We start from the raw sequence: 18,768 nt of genomic DNA on the forward strand, positions 1-18,768 counted from the left end.
CAGGTCACATCTATGGCACAGATTTGACCCCTGTCTCAGGAATTTCCATGTGCCCATAGATGTGCCCCCTCAAAAAAGTTGCAGAATGGACAGTAACGTTTGTCTTTTTTGGCCTGACCTATACAGACAGCTGCAAGAACGAAGGATTCTAACATCAAGAAGTTCGCAACAACCAACCACAGCCCTTCCTCTTTTAATAAAAAAGAGGCCTGAATTTTCTTTCTTTTTTTTTTTTTTTTCTCTGAACCAGCAGTATGTGAAAGTTCTGGGGGCAGAGATGAAATTCATACCACAGCAGGAACCCAAGCCACAGCAATGACAACACCAAGCCCCAATCCTGTGCACCGTAAGAGAACACCAAGATGCCTGAATTCTGACTTGGGTAAGAGGGTTCTCTAGGACTTTAGTCCACCATCTTCTGGGACTCGTGTTTTTCCAAATAAAGTCTTATTCCTTGTCCCAATACCTCATCTCCCGATTTACTAGCCTGTTGTGCAATGAACAGAACAAGTCTGGACTCAGTAACATCACCATTTATGTGAAACACTCACACAATAGCGAACTATTTCTATTGCTATACACATATACATGTATACACATGGTATAAAAGTCTAAATGAAGCACACTAACTGGTAACAGTGATTAGTTTAGACTGGATGGTGACTTAAGGAGTATTTTAGCTTTCCTGAAGTTGTTGAAACTTTTCACAATAAGAATAGATTCATATATGCCTTGTGTGTTTAAAACATTTAAGCAGCTTAAAAATAAGGTAAAAATCTAAATATTTAAACTTAGAAAAATACATAAATACTACAGAAGTTTTGAAAACAAAGAAACAAAGCAACAAATTAAAATCTCCCATGTTCACAGTACTTACAGATAATCATGGTTATTGTTTTACCATATTTCTTCCTAATCTTTTTATATGTACATTTTTAGTGAGATATTTATCTATAGACAATTTTTTTTTTTTTTGGGTCTTTTTGCCTTTTCTAGAGCCAAACTAGCGGCATTTGGAGGTTCCCAGGCTAGGGGTTGAATCAGAGCTGTAGCCACCGGCCTACGCCAGAGCCACAGCAAGCAGGATCCGAGCCACGTCTGCGACCTACACCACAGCTCACAGCAACACCGGATTGTTAACCCACTGAGCAAGGCCAGGGATCAAACCTGCAACCTCATGGTTCCTAGTAGGATTCGCCAACCACTGCACCACGATGGGAACTCCCCAAAAATTACAGTTTTAAAAGCTCCAGTATATATAGAAGAATTAATGACAGACAAATTTATGCGAATATCACATTCAATAAAATTACATACAGACCTTTTTTCAGCTGAGGTTTTTGAGATTCAGCAGATGCAAGAAATTGAGTTCTCTGAAATGCAAAAAGTCTATGTTAAAGTACCACCATAAATCTTGCTAACTTAAAGAAATATTCAAATAACAATCATCAAAAACTCTCCAATCATGCAAGTAATCTATTAAGTGCATACAGGTACAAAGAATTATTTTGAATACGGTTTAAAAAACAAGGAGTTCCCGTCGTGGCGCAGTGGTGAACGAATCCGACTAGGAACCATGAGGTTGCGGGTTCGATCCCTGGCCTTGCTCAGTGGGTTAAAGGATCCGGTGTTGCCGTGAGCTGTGGTGTAGGTTGCAGACACGGCTCGGATCCCGTGTAGCTGTGGTTGTGGTCAGCAGCTACAGCTCCAATTCGACTCCTAGCCTGGGAATCTCCATATGCCGCAGGAGCGGCCCAAGAAATAGCAAAAAGACAAAAAAAAAAAAAATCATGTCGTACTTTGCTTTCCAAACTATTAATAATGCATAATGCATATTTATAATATATAAATTATAATGTTTAGTTTGTAGAATTATAATGCATGATAAAATGTACACAAATAAACGTGCTAGGTTCTTTTTTTTTTTGTCTTTTCTAGGGCTGCACCCACTGCATATGGAGGTTCCCAGGCTAGGGGTCTAATCAGAGCTGTTGCTGCTGGCCTACACCAGAGCCACAGCAATGCCAGATCCGAGTCACGTCTGTGACCTACACCACAACTCACGGCAATGCCAGATCCTTAACCCACTGAGCAAGGCAAGGGATCGAACCCAAAACCTCATGGCCACACCCATAGCATGCACAAGTTCCCAGGCCAAGAATCAAAGCCATGCCACAGCAGTGACCCAAGCTACAGCAGTGACAATGCCAGGTCCTCAACTCCTAGGCCACCAGGGAACTCCCAAATGAACTTTTCTTATATCAACCTTCCATGTTATATATGATAAAGTATGCTATAAGCAAAAATAATGACTGAAATTGTCCAGAAGCAATAAGAGACATTAATCTTTAGATTCTGGATGCTAAAACAATTCTAACCAGATTAAATGAAAATAAATCCACACGTAGATACATCATAGGAACCTGCATCAGGAACAATAAGTTCTTAAAAACAACCAAAGGAAAAAAACTCTATCACCAGATCACCTGCAAAGAAAGGACAATTAGATTGACAGCTGACGTCTCACTGGAAGTGGAAAATAATACCATATGACATTATAATTATCCCCAAGAGTACTGAGTAAAATCAATGTTAATCTAGACAGAAGATCATCAAACTATGGCTCGCAAGTCAAATCCAGTCTATGTCTATATGGCCCATAAGCTAAGAATGATTTTTATATTTTTAATGGCTAAATTTTTTAAATATTTTCTAACACATGAAAATTATATAAAATTCAAACGTCAGTATCTACAACCAAAATTTTAACAGAACACAGTCACACTATTATCTATGGCTGCTTTTGCCCTGCAAATGGATAGCTGTTTTACTTGTGACAGATAATATATGGCCCATGAAACTCAAAATATTTACCAGTGGTCCATTAAAAAGCAGTTTACTGGAGCTCCCGTCGTGGCGCAGTGGTTAACGAATCCGACTGGGAACCATGAGGTTTCGGGTTCGATCCCTGCCCTTGCTCAGTGGGTTAACGATCCGGCGTTGCTGTGAGCTGTGGTGTAGGTCGCAGACGTGGCTCGGATCCTGCGTTGCTGTGGCTGTGGTGTAGGCCGGTGTAGGCCGATTCGACCCCTAGCCTGGGAACCTCCATATGCCGCGAGAGTGGCCCAAGAAATGGCAAAAAGACAAAAAAAAAAAAAGCAGTTTACCAACCTCCATCTGAACTCTCACACCAGTTAAAACTAATTTTCAAGAACAATGGCAAATTTTAAAAGGCTTTCAGAAAAATAAAATTTGAGACATTTTTAAATAAATAAACTTTTAATGGACACACATTAAGAAATAAACTTTTAATGGATATATATTAGGAAAAAGGAAAATAACCCCAGAAGGGAGGAAGGGAACAAGCAAAGGAATTGGTAAAATATGGAAGTATACTATAAGTATTTACTTACTGAATAAAACAAACAAGAAATATAATTTGTAATGTTGAATTGAGAAACACAAAAACAATAAAAATGAATAACGGCATGAATTGGCAGAAGGCAAATGGTAATAAATCATTCCATGATCCCTGTATTATTAAGGTTTAAGTCTGAACTTTAGGTTAAATACGTATTATTTTTTAAATCTGGCTGCTCATTTAAGGAAGATTAAAGAAAATAAGAAGAAATAAATGAAATTCTCTAGTTAAAAGACAGATTATCAGGAGTTCCCACTGTGGTACAGCAGAAACGAATCCGACTAGTATCCATGAGGATTGGGGTTTGATCCCTGGCTTTACTCAGTGGGTTGCCATGAGCTGTGGTATAGGTCACAGGAGCCTCTCAGATCCCATGTTGCTCTGGCTATGGTGTAGGCTGACAGCTATAGCTCCGATTCAACCCCAACCTGGGAACTTCCATATGCTGCAGGTGCGGCCCTAGAAAGCAAAAAAGTATAATAAGATAAAAATAAAAAAGATTATCAGAATGGATTTTTTTAAATATCCAGATATATGCTAGTTGTACAAAAAAAAAAAGTCTAAAACATAAGGGCAAAGGAAAACAAAGTAAAAGGATGGGAAAAGATATACCAGGAAATTAGAAGCAAAAAAGAAAAAGTAGCAATATTAACATTTAGACAAAACAGACTTCAAGAAAAAAATCTTCATCAGGAAAACAAACAGACAATAGATTGAAGACTAAAATGGAAAAGGCAGATTTTAAAACCTTTAAAAAATATTTTAAGGAGTTCCCATCATGGCTCAGTGCTAATGAACCAAACTAGGATCCATGAGGATGCGGGCTGGATCCCTGGCACCGTTCAGTGGGTTAAGGATCCAGCACTGCTGTGAGCTGTTGGGGGAGGTGGCAGACATGGCTCAGATGCAGCATTGCTGTGGCTGTGGTGTAAACTGGGGCTACAGCTCCGATTCAACCCCAGCCTGGGAACTTCCATATGCCACAGATGCAGTCTGTATCCTTTTATTTATCTTGATTTAACAAATACATAAAACCTAATAAATAATCCATTTTAAAATGGGCAAAAGATTTATAGAAACACTTCACCAAAGAGATAAGGATGGATAAGCACATAAAAAGATATTAGTATCATTATTCATTAGGGACACACAAATTAAAACACCATAACTGCTAATACAAATTCATTAGAATGGCTAAAATCAAAAAGACTGATAGTACCAAGTGTTGACATGGATGTGTAAAAACTGAATTCCCCACACAGTGCTCATGGGAATGTAAAATGGTATAGTATAGCCACTTTAGAAAACAGGTTAGTAGGTCTTTCATTTTGGGGTGTTTTTTTTTCAGCCACACCCACAGCATGCAGAAGTTCCCAGGCCAAGGAATGAACCCATGCCACAGCAGTAACCTAAGCCACTGCAGTGACAATGCCAGATCCTTAACTCGCTGCACCACAAGAGAACTCCTAAATTTCAGGGTTTTTTTGTTTTTTTGTTTTTTTAAATAAACTTATCAGGAGTGCCCATCATGGCGCAGTGGAAATGAATCCGACTAGGAATCAGCAGGCTGAGGGTTCAATCCCTGCCCTCACTCAGTGGGTCAAGGATCTGGCGTTGCCATGAGCTGTGGTGTAGGTTGCAGACGTGGCTCAGGTCTGGCGTTGCTGTGGCTGTGGTGAAGGCCAGCAGCTACAGCTCCAATTAGACCCCTAGCCTGGGAACCTCCATATGCTGCAGGTGTGGTCCTAAAAAGACAATGAAAATTTAAAAATTAAATAAATATATAAATAAAATAAACTTATCATATAACCCAGCAATTACACTTCTAGAGAAATGAAAACACATGCATGCAAGGATCCACATACTAATAAACAGAGTGACATTATTCATAATAACCAAAAACAGGAACAATCCAAATGTCCATCAATTTGTGAATAAATGTCTATATTCATACAGTAGAATACCACTTAGAAATAAAAAGTACATAAAACAATATGAATGAACCTCAAAGCACATGCTAAATGATTCTACTATATGAAACTATAGAAAAGGCAAAAAGAAAAGCAGATCAGCCATGGACTGGGGTTATGAGTAGAGACTGGCTGTAAATGGACACAAGGGAAATTTCTGGAGTGATGGACCTAAGTAGATTGTGGGGACAGTTGTGCAACTATATAAATTTATTATAGCTGATCGAACTGGTAAATGCCATGATGTGTATATTCTACCTCAACAAAGCTGTTTTTATGAGGCTAAAGAATCCAACTATTTTTTGATCCAACTGGGATTTTTTTGGGGGGGGCGGGGGGGGTCTTTTTAGGGCTGCAACCACGGCATGTGGAGATTTCCAGGCTAGGGGTCAGATCAGAGCTGTAGCAGCTGGCCTACACCACGGCCAAAGCTACTCGGGATCTAAGCCACATCTGCAACCTACACCACAGCTCAGGGCAATGCCGTATCCTTAACCCACTGAGTGAGGCCTGGGATGGAATCTGCATCCTCATGGATGCTAGTCAGACTCGTTTCCACTGAGCCACAAAGGGAACTCCCAGCTGGGATTTTTTTTTTACTTTTGGAGAACACATTAAGTAATGAATCTAAAAAGGTCAAAAAGCAATTTCATGAGTCAGCAATGCCTCTTTCTGCACAAAGTAGAAATAAATTATAATTTTTTTGATGAGTCTTTTTCTCAAAAGATCTAGGAATTCTGAGATACAAAAGATTCTATTAGCCCATTTAATCTTATTCATAACTGGGATGGAGATATATATATATATATATGTAGAATAAGTTATCTACTTTTCTTGGTTCTTTCTTCATTTTTAAGTAATTCTGTGATTATTCATTCATCTAACAAATATTCATGTAACACTTGATGTATGCTTGGCACTATACTTGAGCCAAATCAACTAGTGCAACAGTAATTTTTGCTTTCTGTTCTGAAAGAATTAATCTTTTAATTTACAGGAAAAAAGATGGGTATCCTTACAAATACATCAAAAATAGGAATTATGGAGTAAAAAATGTTATAAGTATACAGCATGGAAATCACAGCTATTTGCTTTAAAAAAAAAATCTCTAAACCATTTATTATATATGCTTAAATAAAACCTAAATATCAGCCCCCAGTTTTCCAAAGGAACAGGTAATAACCCTGAGTAGTTTGGGTAGCATACCAGAATTTCTGTGTGACCCACGCTGGATTAGTTTTACTCCATTTTGCTGGGATGCCTCCTAGCCTCAAGGCCTTTAGTGCAGAATTCTTAGATGTTTAGTTATGGCTCTGTTCAAAACTCTCTGTGAGTTTTCAGTTTTTTAGTCTTCTCTCCTCCACATCTATATATCTATATCTACAGATCCACGTGTTTTTCCTTTTGTCACAAAATTAAGATAACACAATATACCCCTGTTAAAAAATCACAAGGCAACATGGAGTCAGGTATGCTAAATCCCATGTCACCAAACGAAGACTTAATTACAGTTTTAATTTTCCCAGAAATGGAATCTTAAACCAGTCAATCAGGAATCACCTGATCAGCAATAGTTATGTGATCTGCCTGACATACTTCTGCCATCACCTAAAGGAAAGTGACCCTGCAATAACCAACCCATTTTTTTGTCTATAACTTCCTGTTCCTGCTCCCTTCTGCTTATAAAAGTCTTTTATTTTGTACAGTTCCTCAAAGCGCTTTTCTGTCTGCTAGATTAGATGCTGATTCATGAATCACTGAATAAAGCCAATATGATCTTTAAAATGTACTCAGTTGAGGGGAGTCCCCGAGGTGGTACAGCAGAAATGCATCTGACTAGGAACCATGAGGTTGTGGGTTTGATCCCTGGCCTCAATCAGCGGGTTAAGGATCCAGCATTGCCGTGAGCCATAATGTAGTGGGTTAAGGATCCAGCGTTGCCGTGAGCCATAGTGTAGGTCACAGACATAGCTTGGATCTGGCGTTGCTGTGGCTCTAGCGTAGGCCAGCAGCTACAACTCTGATTGGACCCCTAGCCTGGGAACTTCCATATGCCACAGGTGCAGCCCTAAAAAAAACAAAAGATAAAAGACAAAAAATAAATAAAATAAAATGTATTCAGTTGAGTTTTGTTTTTTAATACCCCACTCCACAACTTTTACTTAAATACACACCATGGAAGTCCTTCCACATCAATATACATACTTCTAACATTCTTTTTAATGGTTGCATAATATTCCTCAGTATAGATATACCAGGAATCATCCATTTCTCTACTAATGGGCATTTGTTTCCAGCTTTTTGCCACTATTAACGGTACTATAAGGAGTACCATGGACCAGGTGCTTATGTTTTGCTTTTATTTCAATGGGATATAGTCTAGGAGTGGCACTACTAAGTCTTTTAGTTCTATTACAAGATGCCCTATCACTTCCAAAAAACTGAAGTTCACATTTCCATGCAGTATGAGATCCTGCTGTACAGCACTGGGAACTTTATCTAGTCACTTATGGGGTATGATGGAGGATAAAGTGAGAAAAAGAAAGTATATATATGTATGTGTGACTGGGTCACTTTGCTGTACAGCAGAAAATTGACAGAACACTGTACACCAGCTATAACAGAAAAAATAAAAATCATTTAAAGAAAAAAAAAGTTTCCATGCAGTGATAACCTGCAAGGTAAGATTACCATACACTTCCACTGTGAACAATAAGCTTGATAATACTGTAGATAGTTAACTTTTTTTTTTTTTTTTTTTTTTTTGCCATTTCTTGGGCCGCTCCTGCGGCATATGGACGTTCCCAGGCTAGGGGTCCAATCGGAGCTGTAGCCACTGGCCTATGCCAGAGCCACAGCAACGCGGGATCCAAGCCGCGTCTGCAACCTACACCACAGCTCACGGCAATGCCGGTTCGTTAACCCACTGAGCAAGGGCAGGGACCGAACCCGCAACCTCATGGTTCCTAGTCGGATTCGTTAACCACTGCGCCACGACGGGAACTCCTGAAAATAGTTAACTTTTGACTGAAGTCCTGAAGTTATATCAAAACAAGAAAGTCATTCTCTTTAATATGCTATCAGAGACTCAAAAATACAGGAAAATTCTGCCATCACATTCATATTCTGTTCATCAACACCAACCTGTACCAGCAATGAGAACTAGAGAATAAGGTATGTTTCCAGCAATGTCATATTACCGTTATACCTAACATTTATGTAGGTCAAGGATTTTATTATGTTTTCAATGTCTAAAATCTAGAAGAACTAATAATGCTTTTTTTTTTTTTAATTAACAAAAATCTTTGCTTTAGGTCTCCCAGTCTGTATTCTGAGTTTTCTGATTACACTACAATAATTTGATTTTGGAATACCCATTGTGGCTCGGATGGTTACAAAACCAACTAGCATCCATGACGATGTGGGTTAGATCCCTGGCCTCACTCAGTGGGTTAAGAATTCAGTTTGCCACAAGGTGCAGCATAGGTTGGGGACGTGGCTTAGATCTGGTGTTGCTGTGGATGAAGCTCCTCCTGGACACCTAGCCTGGGAACTTCCGTACTCCATAGGTTCAGCTCTAAAAAGGAAAAAAAAAAAAAAAAAAAAAAAGTGGACAGTTTCACACTTGGAACGTTACAGAAGTTAGATCTAATTATGAATTTACGCCTCAAAAGTAACTATTACTGGGCCATCCTGAATTAACCTGAGCTATTTTGTATTAGCAGTACGTGGGGTTGAATCAACAACACCTAATTCAGACCAGCTGAATCCCAAAACAGTCTTTTCCTAAACTTGAGAAAACTGTCCCGCCCCACCGGCAGAAGGTAGTGACGCAGAAAGCTTCCAGGATTTGTTTCCTTCAATGTCTAATCCAGGGGATTAACAGAAACTGTTTTGCACAGTGTGTAGTGCTTCCTTTCCAAACCTCATGAGACAGAAAGTATGGGGCTAGGAAAAGAGCCGTTTCTGATGAAAATCTCCCCTTTCCAGCCAGAGCACCTCAAGAGGGGCTCTAGCCCTAGCACAGGCCCAGAACTGCAGAGAACTCAGCCTGTCCCCTGGCCGAGCAGTTCCCAGGAGACTAACCGCTCCCGCCTCAGCTCCACATTTCCCCAGCAGCAGCGGCGTGGGACACTGCCTGCCCACCAGCCTGCCTGGCCGTTCTGCTCCGGAGCCGCTCCGCCCAGCCCCGGCGGGCCTACCCCTGCCCAACCCTGCCTGGCGGCCGGAATACTAAACAGAAATTTAGCGCTCACCGTAGCGAGTCTCCCCTCAGCCATCTTAGCTCCGCCCCCACAATGCGAGGCCGGAAGTCGGCGGTTTCCCAGACAACCAGGCAAACGGAAATCATAGGACTGGGGGAGTAGGGAGGGAGCTGGAAGCAGGGTAAGAAGTAGATCGCCGAGCGGAAGGCTTTGCCTGGGAGGCCCAGGATTCCAGAAAAGAGGCAAGAGTTGGGCACTTTGCTGCAGTCCACTTGACTTTAAAGGAGCCGGTGAGGGTATACGCAGCCAGTGGTCTCCTTCATCCCGGCCAGCGCTTACCGCCCCACTCCATCGTGTGGACGCTGTTTGCGAGACCCCCCCCCCCCCACAGCGCTGGGTGGAGTGGCCAGCCCCATCTGGCCCTGCCCTGCTTTAACGCCACCCAGCGTTTATTTCTAGCCTTCTTCCGGAAGCCCCGGCCCTCAACCCCAAACCCTAGGACCCAGAACTTCATTTTCGCCTTAGATAAAAATTCCTTGTTTCTTGGCTACGGTATGGTCTGCCCCGTCGGCCTCCCACTTTTGTTTACGCTAGGGTTTGCAAATTAGCAGCTGGTGGGCTGCATTTAAACGCAGCCTTGTTTTGACTGCAAATATTTAAGAATTAGAAGATTTCATAAGAAACCCAAAAATCTAGCCTCGATGAATAAAGATGCCACAACGTGCCTGGGTTCCTGCATGGCGGTAAAATCTGAAAACTGCTGCTACTGTATATAGGCATTTGTTCACCTTTTTTGCTACAGTCTTCACTTTGCAACACATTTCAGCCTTCGTACCTTTCTGGGACCTGGTGTGGTGAATTAAATGCTTAGTCTTTGCACTGAGTGATTGTGGAAATACTTGGGCTTTGGAGTCAATACTTAGTAGTCTGGATTTGACTACTGCATGACTTGAGCCAGGCGTTTCTTTGAGCTTCATTCATTTCAGTACCAGAAGCCCTGTGACAAAATACATTGGAACTCTACACCAGGAGCACTGACTTTAGAGTATAGCGAGGAAATCACACATTGAATAATAACATAAGCAAAGTTTATGAAGAAATAGTTCACTAAAGAACAAATACAAATAGCTCTTAAACATATGAAAATATAACTTTGTAAGGAAGAAAAAACATGCAAATTAAAGTTTCCAAAAGATACTTTCCACCTCTTACATTGGCAGAGAACAAAAATTTTCACCAAGTTGTGAGTAAACATGCATATATTCTTCATCTGTAGCTAGTGGAGATGTAAATTGACAGCAGTTTGGAATAACTACCCAAATTAAAAATGCACATAACATAACCTTTAATTTCATTATACTAATTCTAGGAATATATTCTATGGGTATAAATGTGGGAGAGGACTTTAAATACAGAGTTATTTGATGCAGCATTGTTATAACAACCAAAGTCTGAAAACAACCTTAATGCCCACTAATTGAGGTTAAAGAAAGTGTGATGAGCCCATACTGCATGATACATGAAAAAGGAACTATTTACATTTTTATGTAGAATTGTGCACACGGTCTCTCTCTCTCTCTCTCTCTCTCTCTCTCTCTCTATATATATATATATATATATATATGCCCCACCTGTAGCTTATGGAAATTCCTGGGCCAGGGGATGAATCCAAGCCACAGCTATGACCTACACCGCAGCTGCAGCAATGCCAGATCTGTTAACTCTCTAAGCCAGGCCAGGGATCAAACCTACACCTCCACAGTGACCCAAACTGCTGCAGTCAGTTTCTTAACCCACTGCACCACAGCAGGAACTCCACCAAGATATATTATTAACACATAAAAACAAAGTGCAGAAAAATGTACATGGGATCTGTGCAAATAAAAGAGAAGGCAGGGAGTTCCCTGGTGGTCTAGTGGTTAGGACTTAGTGCCTTCACCTCTGCCATCGGAGTTCAAGACCTGGTCAAGGAACTGAGATCCCACAAGCCTCTGCATGCTGCAGCCAATTTTTTTTTTTTTTAATTTTTAAAAAGAGAAGGCAGAAATAAAGATGAATAATATGTACATAATTGCTTATATACTCAAAATATCTCTGAAAGGATATTCAAAATACTAAAAGTAGTTACTTGTAAGGAGAACTGGGTAGCAGAGGGAAGGGAAGAGAAGAGACTTTATACCCTGTTTACAATTTGAATTTTTCATGAAATGGATGTATTACTTATTCTGATAAGAGAAAAATTAATTAAAAGAACAACATAACCATAGAATTGTGGTAAATGCTGAAGGAGCAATACAGAGTAGTAAAAGTGAGTAACAGAAAGATCCAATCTAGACTTGACTGGACAAGGACGTTTCCCTGGGTAAGATATGTTTAAAATAAGACCTGAAGTTCCCGATATGGAGCAATGGGATCGGTGACATCTCTGCAGTAACAAGACGAAGGTTCAATCCCCACAGCTTCATGGGATCTAATCCTTGCACTGGGAACTCCATATCCCTCAAGGTGGCCAAAAAAGAAATAAAGTGAGGCCTAAAAGATAAGGCATTAGCTTGGGAAAGGGGAAGGGGTAAGTGGGCAGGCAGGGAAAGAATTCTAAGGCAAAGGAAAAGCTTGTACAAAGGCCCTGAGGATGGAAGAAGCTTGGCCACATTGCCACACAGAAAAACCAGCCTGGCTGGAAAGAGAAAAGGGAAGAGTTGGTTGCAATAGATGGAGAGGTATGAGAGACTAGTGTGCAGATCAAGAGACACCATGTGAGGGGTTTATTCTAAGGGCATTGGGAAGGCACTAGAGAGTTTTGAACAAGGAGTGACACAGAATTGACATTTAATGAGTTTGTGTTGGCTAAGAAGTAAAGAATGAACTGGAGACAGGAACTGATAATCTATGGGTGACTAAAGGATACTGCAAACAAGAGATGATACAACACTTCCCTTGGACTAGAGTGAAGGAAAAAGAAATGGACAAAAAGTGAATGGATTCTCAAGAATTTTAGGAGGTAAAACAAATTTCCTATGGTATAGAATTGGATGTGGGGGAATGAGGGGAACAGATATAGATGTCAGAGGAAGACTACTATGTTTCTAAATTTAAAAGCAGCTGAGTGAATAGTACAGTCAGTTACTGAGTTAGGGAGCCTTAGGGAAGAAGATGTTGGTGGAAAGCTAAGCGTACTTCTCAATTAATAAAACCTCCCTGAAGGGGTCCTATGAGAAATGAATGACATTTTTTTTTTTTTTAAATAATTCCATCCCTCTCACAGACGGTTCCTTTTGCCTGCTGTGCTGCTCTTTTTTTGTTGTTGTTTGTTTTTTGGGTTTTTTTTTTTTTTTTGGTTTTTTTTTTTAGGGCCACACTAGTGGCATATGGAGATTCCCAGGTTAGGGGTCCAATCGGAACTGTTGCTGCTGGCCTACACCAACGCTAAATTCTTAACCCACTGAACCAGGCCAGGGATCAAACCTGCGTCCTCATGGATGTTAGTCAGATTCATTAACCACTGAGCCACGATGGAAACTCCCGTAAGTGACATTTTTTATGGATATTAAATAAGTATAAGCCATTATTATAGGTTTTAAAATTTGTCCTTTAACCCCAAGATCTTAGAAGAAAGAGCACTTTCTGCGCAAGAGCTGTTTTCATGAGAAAGCACGTTGGTTTCTCAAATGTCAATGGCCACACTTAATGTGCTAATTAGATAGGTACTTAGAAAAATCTCAAAAAAATGTAACATCTTAACAGGAAGATCCCAGAATCACATAGAGAGTGTTTCTTGTATAACACATAAGTGTTCATTTCCCTTAGAAAACCTCCTTGGATGTAATCTGGTTTATCAGTATCATTCAAGTCATATAGCTGGTTAAGACATTCCAAACAAAATGGCATTTATATTTTTTTCCCCATGGAAGGGGCTGAGGAGGCAAGAAAGGAATTAAGCATCTGTAACTTTTTAATATACCCAATATACATATAAAGGGATTATAGTTGAGTTCCTACATTTTAAATATTTTAATATGTCATTCCTACTCTGATAGGGTCTATAGCCAGCATTGTTCTGACATCACCAGCCAGGCAACTTTCCAGCACCTCATGCCTCTTTTGCAGTATCCATTTTTCCCCAAACCCATACCAACAACTGCTGAGAGCCCAGCCATCACCTTGGGAAACACTTTGAAATAATATAAAACTCCAGGGGCATTCACGAAGCATTTTAAAATATGCCCATTCCTGATTCTACAGGTATACTCAACCACAAATGTGGGCATATATACTGCAATATTTGTGAGGAAAAATACCGGAAAAAATCTAAATGTCCATCGCCAGGGATTGTTTAAATAAACCACAGTATATCCACTCTAAGACATATTATGCAGCCTGTAAAAGACTTCAAGATGGCAAAATGGTTACATGAAAAAAGCAACCTGTTGGGAGTTCCTGGTGGCCTAACAGTTAAGGATTTGGCACTGTCACTTGTGTGGCTCAGGTTCCAGTCCTGGCCTGGGGGAACATCTGCATGCCAACGGATGCAAACAAAAAAACAAACAAACAAAAAAAAAAAACAAACAAAAAAAAAAGCAAAATGTACAAATAGATAGTACGGTTCTATTTGTGTTTAAAAAAATAAGGGGGAGGAGAGTTCCCGTCGTGGCTCAGTGGATAATGAACCTGACTAGGAACCCTGAGGTTGCAGGTTCGATCCCTGGCCTTGCTCAGTGGGTTAAGGGTCCAGCGTTGCCATGAGCTGTAGTGTAGGTTGCAGACGAGGCTCAGATCCTGTATTGCTGTGGCTCTGGTGAAGGCTGGCAGCTACAGCTCTGATTCGACCCCTAGCCTGGGAACCTCCATATGCTGCCATGGGTGCGGCCCTAAAAAAAAAAAAAAAAGGCAGAAAGACAAAAAAATAATTAATTAAAAATAAGGGGGAAGATGTGTACATGTTTTGTAAACAGAATTTTGAAAAATAATCATAAGAAACTGGTAATGATATTTGTAGAAGGAATAGAGAGGTCTAGGAGACCTATAATAGAAAAGTAATTCACTTGACATTGCTTACCATTCTATAAAATTTTAAAGTATGTAAATGAAACCATTTTTTTTTAAACTTCCTTTTCTGGAATTCACTTCTCATTTGCATGTAGAAAACCCCAAGAGAATGTATTTCCCAGTCTAGCAAACAAAGGCCAGATTAGCTAGAAAATTTTAAAAAAGAATTTTTTTATGTTCTTTTTGTCTTTTTAGGGCTGCACTCGCAGTATATGGAGTTTTCCAAGCTAGAGGTCCAATCAGAGCTGTAGCTGCTAGCCTGCACCAGAGCCACAGCAATGCTGGATCTGAGCAGCGTCTGTGACCTACACCACAGCTCATGGCAACACTGGATCCTTAGCCAACTGAGCAAGACCGGGGATCAAACCCTTGTCCTCATGGATGCTAGTTGGGTTCATTAACTGCTGAGCCATGATAGGAACTCCCAAAAATATTTTTAACTCACCAGAAAGCTGAGGACATAAAGACACCTAGGTGAACCCTGGAGTTCCCATTGTGGCTCAGTGGTAACGAACCTAACTAGTCTCCATGAGGACACAGGTTTGATCCCAAGTTGCCATGGCTTTGGCCACAGCTCCAATTTGACCCCTAGCCTGGGAACTTCCATATGCCACAGGTGTGCTCCCCACCCCACCCCGCCAAAAAAAAAAAAAGAGAGAGAGAGAGAAAAGAAACCTAAGTGAACCAACCTCCATAAAGTGCTAAGTCCTTCACAGAGAGAAGAGATAACTGGCTACTCATGTTCCCCATGAGAAATCCACCATAGGAGAAAATAAGAGAAGCAAGTTGAAACTTAAAAAATATCACAGCTCCGTTGAGGCTTGCATGACATTAGAATCTAAAGGACTCAAATCCAGAGAAAGCTTGCACCCACCTACCAATCTTACCTCTTAGAACTAAAAAAGTACATGTAGGTAGTAGACCAAAAGTGGGTATGAATAATAGGGGAGTTGAGACAGATCCCTCTTTTCCTTGGGGTAAGTTGAGCCTTTCAAAAGTGCAAGCTACCTTATATTTATATATTTATTGTGGCCACACCCATGGCATACAGAAATTCCTAGGCCAGAGATCAAATCTGTGCCACAGCAGCAACTGGAGCCTGCAGTGACGTTGGATTCTTAACCCACTGTGCCACAAGGGAACACCTGCCTCTGCTTCTTTTTTTTTTTTTTTTTTAGGGCCACACCTGTGACATATGGAAGTTCCCAGGCCAGAGACTGAATCTGAGCCACCGCTGCAGCAAGATCCTTAACCCACTGCACCAAAGCAGGAACTCTAAAACAGAATTGTATATGCAACTAAAATATCTCTCAAAAAGGAAAATAAAAATATTATCTGACCGGTAATTATGCTGGGAGAATTCATCTCTTGAAAAACTGCAGTTGAAGAAATGCTAAAAGTTCTTCAGATATACCGGATGAAACCACAGAATTGTTGGAAAATACTAAAAGCAATAACAATTAAGTATTGTGGGGAATGGAGTATTCTGTGGGGAAATTACACACACATATTGTCAAATGATTTTCTTTCTTTTTTTTTTTTTTTTGTCTTTTTGCCTTTTCTAGGGCCACTCCCTTGGCATATGGAGGTTCCCAGCTAGGGATCTAATCGGAGCTGTAGCCCCCAGCCTACACCACAGCAATGCCAGATCCGAGACGCACCTGCAACCTACACCACAGCACATGGCAACGCCAAATCCTTAACCCACTGAGCAAGGCCAGGGATCGAACCCGCAACCTCATGGTTCCTAGTCGGATTCGTTAACCACTGTGCCTCAACGGGAACTCCTGTCAAATGATTTTCAACCAAGATGCCAAGTCAATCTAATGGGAGAAGGAAAAAATTTTTTTTGTCTTTTTAGGGCTGCACCCACAGCATATGGAGGTTCCCAGGTTAGGGGTTCCCACAGCTCACAGCAACACTGAATCCTTAACCTACTGAGAAAGGCTAGGGATCGAACCTGCGTCCTCATGGATGCTAGTCAGATTCTTTTCCACTGAGCCATGACAGGAACTCCAAAAAAATCATGTTTTTAAATGACTGTACCCACAGCATATGGAAGTTCCCGGGCCAGGGATCGACTGCCATAGCTGTGGCAACACTGGATTCCATAACTCACTGTGCTAAGGATTGAACCTGCACCTCTATAGCCACCCGGGCCACTCCAGTAAGATTCTGAACCCAGTGAGCCACAGGGGGATATCCAGGAGATTATTTTTAAACAAATGTTGCTGCAACAACTGAATATCCATGTTGAAATAAAACTCGTTCTATGCAAATAATTAATTTGAGGTGCATCATATACCTAGATATAAAACTCCAAAAACTCCAAACCATAGATGAAAAACCTAAAACCAGTGAGATGGATCAAGACTATTTATGATCAATCATAAACATAAAACCCCAAACCATAAAACTTCTAGAAGAAAATGTGTTTTTTGTGAGCTTGGGGTCTAAAATCATAAACAAAAAACTTGATAAAGTGGTCTTTATCAAAACAAAAATTTCTGCTCATCAAAATATCCCAGTAAGAAAGTGAACAGACAAATCAGAGCCTATAAAAAAAAATCACAGCATATATACCCACCAAAGGACTTGTATCCAGAATACACACAATAACCATAATAAAAAGATAATTCAATTTTAAAATTGGAAAAGACACAAAAGATATTTCATAAAAGATTAAAATAAGCATATGAAAAGTGCACAACACCATTAATCATCAGGGAAACGTAAATTAAAATTATAGTTATTTCATACCCAATAAAATGGCCAATATAAAAAACACTGACTACAGTAAATGTTGACAAAGATATGAAGCAACTGGAACTCTCATACACCACTGATGAGAGTACAAAATGGTAAACAACTTTAGAAAACATGAAGCCAGTTTCTTAAAAAGTTATCACATAACTCAGCAATTTTCTATTCTTAGGTATTTATCCAAAAAAAATGAAAACACATATCCACAAAACAAAGACTTAAGAATATACATAGCAGCCTTATTCATAATTGCCCCAATTAAAACCTTGAAGTCTAATCAGTAGGAGAATGGATTAAAAAAACCTGTGGTATATGTATATATTTATGTATATATATACATCAAATACTACTCAGAAATAAAGAATAATTTACTGATACATACAATATGGATGAGTCGTTAAAGTATTGTAAGTGAAAGAAGCCAGATGCAAGAGTTCATGTTATATAATTCTAATTATATAAGTCCAAAGGTAGGCAAGATAAATCTTTAGGGAGATCACAAATGATCTTTGGAGTAGGGAAGGGAGCAGGGATAATTTGAAAGATGCACAAGAGAACTTTCTGGATTAATAGTAATGTTCTATAGCTTCTTTTGCATTATCTCACAACATGTACAATTGTTGAAACATCAATCTGAACACTTAAGATGGGTGCAATTTTTGATTTCTATCAACTTAAAGGTGAGTAGAGGATACCTATTCTAGTAGAAGCATCTGTCCCCAACCCTTTACTGACCTATTCTGTTCTCCTAAGTGTCATCTTTGGGCTTTAATCTGATTAGGGCTAGGCTCTTGACTATAGGATTTATCTTAAAGGGCACACAATCTGGTATCCCTAAAAAGTAGCATTTGGAACCTGTGAAGCAATTCTGTGGAACCAATAGTTTATTTCCATTGATTAGAGGGCAACCACTGACCACTGTAAAGCACTGACTTGCACTAATGTGCTTTTTGTTTTGTTTTCTGGCTGCGCCTAGAGCATGCAGTAGTTCCCAGGCCAGGGATCAAATCTGTGCCACAGCAATGACCCAGGCTGCTGCAATGACAATGCTAGATCCTTAACTCGCTGCACCAAGGGAACTCCTGTACTAATGTGATTTTAACATGAATAGTTTGTAAAAGACTTAATTTACTCTATTGAAAGATAGTCAAGAATTAATGGAGTAAAATTTAATTCTTCAAAAGCAAGTACAACAACACTATTACTCTTCATTAAACTCATTCTCTGGTATTTGTTGCTGTGACGTGTAAGCTAGTCACAGGATTTTTGGATACATACTATTTCCTATCCAAATCAAGTAGACACTGCTCATGCTTTCTCCTTTGTCAGAAAACTCTTCAGTATTTGCCCTAGTTATATAGAA

At 40.0% G+C, this 18,768-nt stretch overlaps 1 protein-coding gene across 18 annotated transcripts in view; it reads right to left on the reverse strand.

The window, feature by feature from the left end:
• BBS4 (Bardet-Biedl syndrome 4) overlaps positions 1-9,690 on the reverse strand; it is a 61,037-nt gene extending 51,347 nt beyond the window's left edge. For all 18 annotated transcript variants that reach the window (XR_014809072.1, XR_014809073.1, XM_021098196.2 and 15 more), the window contains 2 exon segments: positions 9,648-9,690; positions 1,322-1,373 (listed from right to left, as the gene is read on the reverse strand). Coding sequence is in view for 1 of the 18 variants with exons in the window: in NM_001244787.1 (NP_001231716.1) it covers positions 1,322-1,373; positions 9,648-9,671 (76 nt within the window). In the remaining 17 variants the exon portion in view is untranslated.
• Between the last annotated feature and the right edge of the window lie 9,078 nt (positions 9,691-18,768).

This window comes from Sus scrofa, chromosome 7 (assembly GCF_054392235.1).
Source record: "Sus scrofa isolate SSC_HxYL_T2T_F1_AM1 chromosome 7, Sscrofa_HxYL_maternal_Yorkshire_Landrace_v2.0, whole genome shotgun sequence".
Taxonomy (NCBI): domain Eukaryota; kingdom Metazoa; phylum Chordata; class Mammalia; order Artiodactyla; family Suidae; genus Sus; species Sus scrofa.